At 38.7% G+C, this 9,565-nt stretch overlaps 1 protein-coding gene across 1 annotated transcript; it reads left to right on the top strand.

The window, feature by feature from the left end:
* Positions 1-239: 239 nt before the first annotated feature.
* Positions 240-809, top strand: LOC133332680 (uncharacterized). The gene has a single exon (XM_061541059.1). The coding sequence runs from the start codon at positions 240-242 to the stop codon at positions 807-809; it is 570 nt and encodes a 189-aa protein (XP_061397043.1).
* The last annotated feature ends 8,756 nt before the right edge of the window (positions 810-9,565 follow it).

The raw sequence follows: 9,565 nt of genomic DNA, 5'->3' as shown, positions 1-9,565 counted from the left end.
CTTGCCACTTGGCCATCCAGCAGCCTGGAGAACATCATTTACAGGATACGAATTTGCAAACATCTGATGATCCACATGTTTTATGTCGTTGTCGAATAGAGAACCCTAAGAGAAGACATCGAGGACGGGGAGAACGACAACGACATTGGCAAAGGATTACAAGTTCAACAAAACTCCTTTTCCGACTGGCAAAAGTTTTACTTTTAATTACTTTGTGCTCGTCATTAGTGCCGGGCGGCATGACAAAACGTGCACGTAAATCATCACATGGCAAACATTTAATCATCCATGTGCCCCTGAAGATACGTACCCATCATCATATGCATACCGTGTACACTCATGTTCAGGGTGGCGGAGGTGGTGGTGGCAAGCATGGTAATGATGGAGGAGGAGGAGGTGGTGGTGGTCGGGATAGCTCCAAAGGTGCCACCAAACAGACAATCTACAAAATAATGGGTTATTCGACTCATCATACAAGTGCTGGACCAGTTGTTGGAGGTGGTGGTACTGCTGGTCGTGGATTTGGCCATGGTTATGGCCACAGTCACAGGCAAGGTCACCGTCACCATCATGGTAATCGGGGAGGAGGTGGTGTAGATTATGGTGAAATTAATTACGATGATTATACAAATACGAATTGTGGCAGTGCGGTTGGTGGTGGAGGTGGTGGCGGAGATGGCGTTGATGACTCTCTCGCCCATGGCGATATGATATTTAATCATTATTCCCGTCAAGATGAAGATGATTATCCCGACTTGGAAGAACTAATTGAGGATGAACGTGAACGTGACGATGAATGGGAGGAATAGCAATTACTGCCAATAGAGGTTTATTGATTTTTGTACTTACTCTAGTGATTAGTATACGAGGGATTGTAATAATAGTTACCTAGAAAGAGAAAAATAAAAAATATATATTTAATAAAAATAAAAAGAGATTGAAAATATTTTTGCAATATTAAATAGACGGGTGAATAAAAAATATATAAAATTTTTCTTTGAAATATTTTCTTAAAGACTACATAAAGGCGTGGATTTTTATACAATACACAACTATGTTGTCAGGGTATTATAGCTTTGTGCAGCCGCAAGAGTTTGTAACACCGCGAAATTTTGGTCCTAGACCCACTTTTAAGTATACCGATCATATCATATCTCGACTAGCTGAGTCGATCTAGACATGTATGTCCGTCCGTCCGTCTGTCCATTATAATTTGTAAACACGATACAGGCCACAATTATGGACCAATCTTCACGAAATTTTGCATGTAGGAAGGGTTTGGCCCAATGAAGATCCCTATTGTTTTTGGTAAATATCGGTTAATATTTAGGGGATGAAATGGACCTAATACTTAATTTTTGTCGGTTTTTCTGGTCGCTCCAGAGACCGCAATTATGGCCCAAACATCTCGAATTTTTACATGGAGAAGGGGATTGGGCCAAAGAACAAGTAAGCCTGTTTTGATAAAGATTGGTCAATATTTAGCGGGTCAAATGGACCCTGACTTTTGTGTGAAAAATGACAAATTTTATATTCTACAGCGTATATTTTTACTTCTGATGGACATAGATCCGAGAAGCTGATAGTATATCCAAGAGGACTGGTTGACATTTAAATGGATACCAATTGTATTATTGAACATGTAATTAGAAGAATTGTACTGAATTTTAGTAATATTCGGAAAATATGTCAGTGTAAGGAAGAGGTGCTGTTGATCTCTAATCGGGAAAGAGGGTGCAACAATGACGAAATATTACCCAGGCTCGAAATAACAATCAGCAAAAAGATAGAGTTCTGTGGTAGTTGTGTAGGGTATCGTATGGTCGGCCCCGTCTGACTATACTGCTCCGCTCACTGGTTTAAAAATATTTTTTCAGTGACTATCAACGATGTTGCTATTAAAAAAAAAACATTTTTTCAAATCCTATTTATAGAGTATTATAGCTTAGTGCAGCACCAAGTGTTTGTAACGCCGCGAAATATTGGCCCTACGCCCACCATTAAGTATACTGATATATACCGATATCTCGACTAGCAGAATCGATCTAGAAATATGTGTCCGTCTTTACGTCTGTTCATATAAATTGTAAACACGATACAGACTACAGTTATGGAGAAATCTTCACGAAATTTTGGATGTAGGATGGGTTCTGGCCAATGAAGACCACTATTGTTTTTGGTAAAGATCGGTTAACATTTAGGCGATGTAGTGGACCAAATACTTAATTTTGTCGGTTTTTTCTGGTCGCTCCAAAGGCAGCAAATTATGGCCCGAACATCGAAAGTTTATATGGAGAACGGGATCGGGTCAAAGAATAAGCATACCTATCTTGATAATGATTGGTCAATATTTAGCGGGCAAATGTACCCTGTCTTTTGTGTGAAAAAGTGACAAAAGTTGTATCCTACGGCGTATATATTTAGGATATATACCCGATAAGTTGATAGTATATCCAAGAGGAGTGCTTGACCTTTAAATTGATACCAATTATATTGTCATATGTACTCGGATGTGGGAATTACAAGTAAATATTTACAGGAGCTTTCGTATTCAGATATTATTTTGTAACACATTACCACACTGGAGGGCGGAATATAGAGCTGATCTCTTTGAAAATTTCCATGGTGATCCAGGTATGGTCAAGGACAACGCCTACAATTATCGGTGATGATCAGATATTAATATTGGGACAAAGTGGGCCGAATACTTATTTTTTTGTGTTTTTTTTGAGTCGATTTATAGGCTAACAACAACACAACCCACGGTGAAGGGAATCGGGACAAGTAATTAGAAGAGCTGTACAAAATATTAGTAATATTTGTTGTTATGGACCAATCTTCACGAAATTTTTCATGTAGGATGGGTTCTGGCCCATGAAGACCCTATTGTTTTTGGTAAAGATGCGTTAATATTTAGGGGATGAAATGGATCAAATAATAAATTTTTGTCCTTTTTTCATTTCGCTTCAGAGGCCGCAATTATGACCCAAACATCGCGAATTTTTACATTGAGAAGGGGATAGGGTCAAAGAATAAGCATGGCTGTTTTGAAAAAGAATGTTCAATATTTAGCGGGTCAAATGGACACGGACTTTTGTGTGGAAAATGAAAAAAAAAAAAAATTATTCTAAAGCGTATATATTTACCACTGAAGGACATAGACCCGAGCAGTTGATAGTATATCCTTTCAATTGATACCAATTATATTGTCGGATGTGGGAGTTACATTTAAATATTTACAGGTGCTTACGTATTCATATTAGGGGGCGAAAATATAGCGCGGATTGCTTTGAAAATGTCTATGAGGGTCCAGGTATGGTCAAGGACACCGCCTATAATTTTCGGTGATGATCAGATAATAATTTTGTGATGAAGTGCACCGAAAACATAATTTTGTGTGTTTTTTCGAGTCGATCTATATGCCACAGTTGAAAGTCGAACATCACAACGCAACACACGGTGAAGGGCTGTACTGAATATAAGTAATATTTGTTGACCTCTAGTCGGCCAAGAGGGTGCAAATATTGCGAAATATTGCCCAAGCTAAGGATATAAAACTACACAAAGTTCGATTTTCGTGGAAGTTGTGTAGGTTATCATATGATCGGCCCCATCCGACTATACTGATCCACTCACTGGTTTTTTTAAATATATTATTCCAAATAATTTCTTTCTTTGAAAGCACTGTGCATAATTATCCTCAGTTCCCTAATCCGCTACTAATTTCTTAATTATTTATTAGTAACCTTTCCATTATCAATTACTCTAATTTTTTATTAAGATCACGTTTACATTTCGGGAAACGTCAATAATAATTATATCCTTTTCTTTGCTATAGCTTAAGTCAAATCACGTTTGGCTTCCCTCCATCTACTAATAGCCAGAATCAATTATTGCAAGATTTACTTTAGTGTTTTCTTATAAATATTTTATAAAATGTTTTCTTCTACTTTGAAGTGCATTTGGCAACAATGGCCAACAAAAAATTCGGTCCAACAAAATTCACTTAAAGCTTACAAAAATTTACAACAATAACAACAAGTATGTTCAAATGTTCGTGTTTATTTTATTACCCAAATTTAGAAAGTCTGCATGAAAAGCAACTCCTTTGTCCTGGCCCAAGGAGTTGACCAAGTCTCAAGAAGAAGCCGTTTGTGTTGCACCCATAAAAATTCTAATTTAAGCAAATAATTGAACATAAAATTTCTAGCCATAAAATGTGGTTACAATTAAGTTGTTACTTCATGTCTCCCCAGCCTGCGACTTCACCACCCTACAAAAGTAATGTCACCAAACAGGGAATAGTGGGCAAAAGTTTGCCATTAACATTACTCAGCATTACTGCCTCTGTATTCTCTCATATTCTCTTCTCGGCACAGAAGGATTTTAATTTCCTTCTTATTTCACATAAGCAAAGTATTCCGGCTTCCAACCTTTCACTTACTTCCCCTCAGCCACCCTTCCTCCCACCTCCCACCTGCCCTACGTTCATGTCATTTCGGTATGCCATAAAATATGCAACAAGTCTGAGAAGTATTTGCACAACCGGAAGCATTTAACTTGCGACAAAGGATGTTGCTTTGGTTGGTTGGTTACCGTTTGGAGGGACCAGACTGATGTGGCAAACGAATATGCAACGTGCGTGAATGTCTGGATTTGTGTGTGTTCGTGTAAATCGTAAATTTTCTACTTACAAACGAATTATTTCCTCAATATTTACTTTGAACATAAACTTAAAGTCCTTTGGGGGTAAGTCTTTCATCTTTCGTGTTACGTGATTTTGTAAAAGTGTATGCGTAACGTCTGAGTGTGTGTGTGTGTGCGGGTGTACGAGTGTAGATTTGTTACAAAACTGTTGTAAGAAACTCGTTAAAGTGTCAATAAAGTTTTGGTATATATTGGCCATGTAGATGGCACCGAGATATTATTAGCATTTGAAACAGTGGCGGATACTCAAGAAATGTGTTTTTTTTTTAATCTACGTCTACAACTAGGTATTGAAAAAAATATTTAAAAAAATCGATCCTAAAAATAGGAAGTAAAAATAAATGTTAAAAAATTTACGTCTATGGTTGGTTGGCGTAGGGGATGATAGATACGAAGCAACGGCTCTGAATGGCTTTAACATGGCGAAGTCCAGGCTTATCTTTGTCCCTCTTTCATCTCAATTGCGGACACTGACCACCCCGTGGTGCCACCTGGGGTAGCTATTTCCATCACCCGATGAAATATTGAGCTAATATGTGCAGCGAGTTCACCCATAAGAACTATAAAAATGGGTTGAGGCGTCTGGTTAGTTGCCCACACTCGGAAAACCCCTCCTATTATGAAAAAGAAAACCAAACCCCCCTAATGTTGTTGACCCCCGCAAACGTATAAAGAACCACGATCTTCGCATATACACTTGGAATTTGCGCAGAACAGGCGCAGTTTTCGCTTTGGCGGATGTACTCAAGAAGTACAAAGCCGATATTATTGGCTTACAGGAAATGCGATGGAAAGGGACAGGCGTAGGTAAATTAGACAATTACACACTCTATTATAGCAGCCACGAAACGAGACGTGAATTTGGCTGCGGATTTATGGTCAACAGGAGAATAAAAGACCAGATTCACTCCGGTAGATGAACGAATTGCTATAATCCGTATAAAAGCGGAAAGAAGATAAAGATGAACAGACCAAAGACATATTTTACGAGCGCCTAGAAACAGCATATGATCGTTACCCTGGCCATGTCATTAAAATTCTGCTAGGAGATTTTAATGCAAACATCGGAAGGAAAATATCTTTGGCCCCATTGTCGGAAAATTCAGCCTCCATGAAGAAACATCAGACAACGGCATTAGGTTGATTGACTTCGCGGCAGCAAAAAACATGGTAGTTAGCAGCACCAGATTCAAGCATCTCGATATACACAAGGCCACCTGGATTTCTCTCGATCGTTCGATCGATCCGGGGAGAGAATATCGATTCGGACCATTACCTTATGACAGCCAAGGTACGCACGCGTCTTAATGTAGCTGCAAAGGTGCGATCTAATGTAACACGGAAATTTGACGACGAAAAGCGGCAAACACAACATATAGCAGAAGCCTACTCCGCTCAACTTACCAAACTGGTTGACGAAAGCACCCCTTGTCCCGATAATAATATAGAAGCACAGTGGCAGCGAATTGCCCACTACCTATAAACTGCAGTAAAAGCAACACTTGGGTACAAAAGGCCACCATCAAGTAATCCGTGGTACGATCAGGAATGTCGTAATACTACTGATATGAAAAACGCAGCGTATAGGGCAACCCTGCAGACAGTAGCAACACGTAATGTGATGGAGAATTATCGGGAGAAAAAGAGAGAGGAGAAACGTATTTTCAGAAAAAAGAAGAAGAAAGAACAAGAAAAACGTGAGCGCGAGCAAATCGAGATGTACGGGAGTCAGAATGAAGTCCGAAAATTCTACCAACGGGTAAAACACCAAACCGAAGGCACATCCTCCTGTAGAGATGAAGAAGGAAACCTGGTGACAGATAAGGATAGCGTGCTGAGGATCTGGAAGAAGCATTTTGAAAAGCTTCTGGTATCAAATTGTGGCGGTGAAGAAGATACCCCAGAACCAATAAGAGATGATGGTATAGAGTGTATACCACCTAGCCAATATGAAGTCAGAATAGCAATTAATCGGCTGAAGAATAATAAAGCAGCACGAGCCGATGGGTTACTAGCCGAGCTATTCAAGATTGGTGCTCAGATGCTGGTCAGGAGCATGCATAAGCTGATTAGTACAATTTGGCTAGAGGAATACATGCCCAATCGGCTAAAGAACATTAAAGCAGCACGAGCCGATGGGTTACCAGCCGAGCTATTCAAGATTGATGCTCAGATGCTGGTCAGGAGCATGCATCAGATGATTAGAACAATTTGGCTAGAGGAATGCATGCCCAATGATTGGAAACCTCAGCATCCTGTGTCCCGTGCACAAAAAAGGAGACAAGACGATATGTGCCAACTATTGAGGAATAAGTCTCCTTTCCATCGCATATAAGGTGCTATCCAGTGTACTGTGTGAACGATTGAAGCCAATGGTCAATGACATTATTGGACCATACCAATGCGGCTTCAGACCTGGCAAATCCACCATCGACCAGATTTTCATTCTGCGCCAAATCCTGGTAAAACCCCACGAAAAATACATCGACACATTTTATCTATTCTTCGACTATAAAGCAGCATTCGACAGCCCAATCCGTTCTGAGGTGTATAAAGCCATGTCTGGGTTTGGAATTCCTGCAAAATTAATACGACTGTGCAGAATAACTTTAACTGGTGTTGTGATATTCGGCTTTCAATTGTGGCTTATAGATCCGCCTGAAGAATACAAAAAATTATGTTTTCGGTCCAATTCATCCCAAAATTTTTATTTGTTCATTACCGACACATACCTGGATCCTCATGGAAAATTTCAAAGCGATGAGCGCTATATTTCCGCTCTCTAATGTTAATGGGTTACTAAATAATATATGAATACGTAAGCACCTGTAAATATTTAAGTGTAACTCCCGCATCCGAGTACATACGACAATATAATTGGTATCAATTTAAAGGTCAGCCATTCCTCTTTGAAATCTATACGCTATAGAATACAAATTTTCTCATTTTTCACACAAAAGTTGTGGTCCATTTGACCCGCTAATTATTGCCCGATCTTTATCAAAACAGGCATGCTTATTCTTTGGTCCAATCCCCTTCTCCATGTAAAAAATCGAGATGTTTGGGCCGTAATTGAGGCCTCTGGAACCACCAGAAAAACCGACAAAAATTAAGTATTTGATCCATTTCATCCCCTAAATATTAACCGATCTTTCCCAAAAACAATAGGGGTCTTCATTGGCCAGAACCCATGCTACATGCAAAATTTCGTGAAGATTGGTCCATAACTATGGCCTGTATCGTGTTTACAAATTATAATGGACAGACGGACGGACACACATGTCTAGATCGACTCAGCTAGTCGAGATATGACGATCGGTATATAAACGAGAGTCTAGGACCCATATTTCGCGGCGTTACAAACTCTTGGGGCTGCACAGAGCTATAATACGCTGACAACATAGTTGTGTAGGGTATAAAAATCCCACTTCTCCCAAGGTTAGTCTCCACATTTTTTCCTAATTATATCTCTTTTTACACAATATGGCCAATCTGTGTCTGTGTGTGTGTGAGTTTTTGAACAACACTTTGGCACCAAATTTAAGACTTGTTAGATTTCAAGTAGTATATAATTGCTGTTGTTGCTGTTCCCATTATTATTGTTGCCGCTGTTGTTGTTGTTGTTGTTGCAGATATTGAACATAAAAAATCAAAATTCATGACCAAAAGTTTGGCTTTACATTTCATTATGGCCTTTCGCTCTCTCCAGTTGGCAATCCTTGCAGAGCAAACGGAATAAAATGGGCACGTGTACCTTTCACACAATAGGTAGCATGGTGGAGATACAACACACCGTAGCAGCTGCAATAACAAGAAGAACATGAACAACAACAGCAGCACCAACAACAACAAAAACAAAAGCCAAAAACATTAGAGTATAATAAAATTCTTAGTTGTAACTTTTCCACTTTGTTAGCTTCTTGTGTCTCTAATATTTTGCAAAGTTATTTTAACTTTTTTTATTTTCAGCAAAGACCAGGGTAGAGATGAATGGGATGGGAGGGAAGAAGGATGGATGGTTGGACGGACGGACGGACAATTGGAGGCTCAGCTGATGTTTGCAAGGCGTTCGGCAATATGGCGTAACATTGAAATACAACATGGAAACTTTTCGCCAATGCTTTCAGTTTTTTTATTCGTCTCCTCTCCCTCCCTCTCAGCTCCTCTCTTTCGCATTATATCTCTTACCATTTATAAACCGACCAAAATTGTACTTTCTTATGAGGTGTAACGAAGCGAAACTGTTTAGAGATTTCAAGTCCATGAAATCTAAGATTCACTGGAGCAAGAAGCGAACGAAGCCAACGACGGCTGCTGCTTCCTCCTCTACTTGTAAAAAATAAATTAAAAACTGCTTAAGCTATTAATTTGTATGGGCGTTTTATGAAAATTTCTCTACTCTGCCCGGAAAATAAAATTTAAATGTCTATTACATAAAATATTAAGACTTTGCCATTATTGTTCGCAAAAAACAGAAAAAAGAAAACAAACAACAATTCTCGAATAGATGAGCGAATGAGAGCCACTTCCACTGGCAAATCCAAGAGTAGTTGATGATAACTTTTGTTGTAGATTTTTTTGTTGTTGTTCCTTTTTTGAAGTGCCACTTTACAGGTTGGGAAGTTTGCTGTTGCATAAAATATTAATACAATGAATGAAAATGCAATTGAAAATAATTGGATATTCTCCGAAAATGCCATGAAGTTGTTAAATTTCATTTCGCAATAAATAAAATGTGTTATAGTTCAAGTGTGTAGCTGCTGATAATGGTGCTAATTGGTTTGGAAATAAAGAAAAAAGAAACTGATTTGGAATAAAAAAAATATATTGATTTTTTTATAATATAGGTTCTTTTAAA

The sequence above is a fragment of the Musca vetustissima genome, unplaced genomic scaffold (assembly GCF_032173495.1).
Source record: "Musca vetustissima isolate MV318-11 ecotype Yass unplaced genomic scaffold, APGP_CSIRO_Mvet_v1 utg4602, whole genome shotgun sequence".
Taxonomy (NCBI): Eukaryota; Metazoa; Arthropoda; class Insecta; order Diptera; family Muscidae; genus Musca; species Musca vetustissima.
Note: the sequence above shows the minus strand (reverse complement) of the source record. Positions and strands in the feature narration are given on the sequence as shown.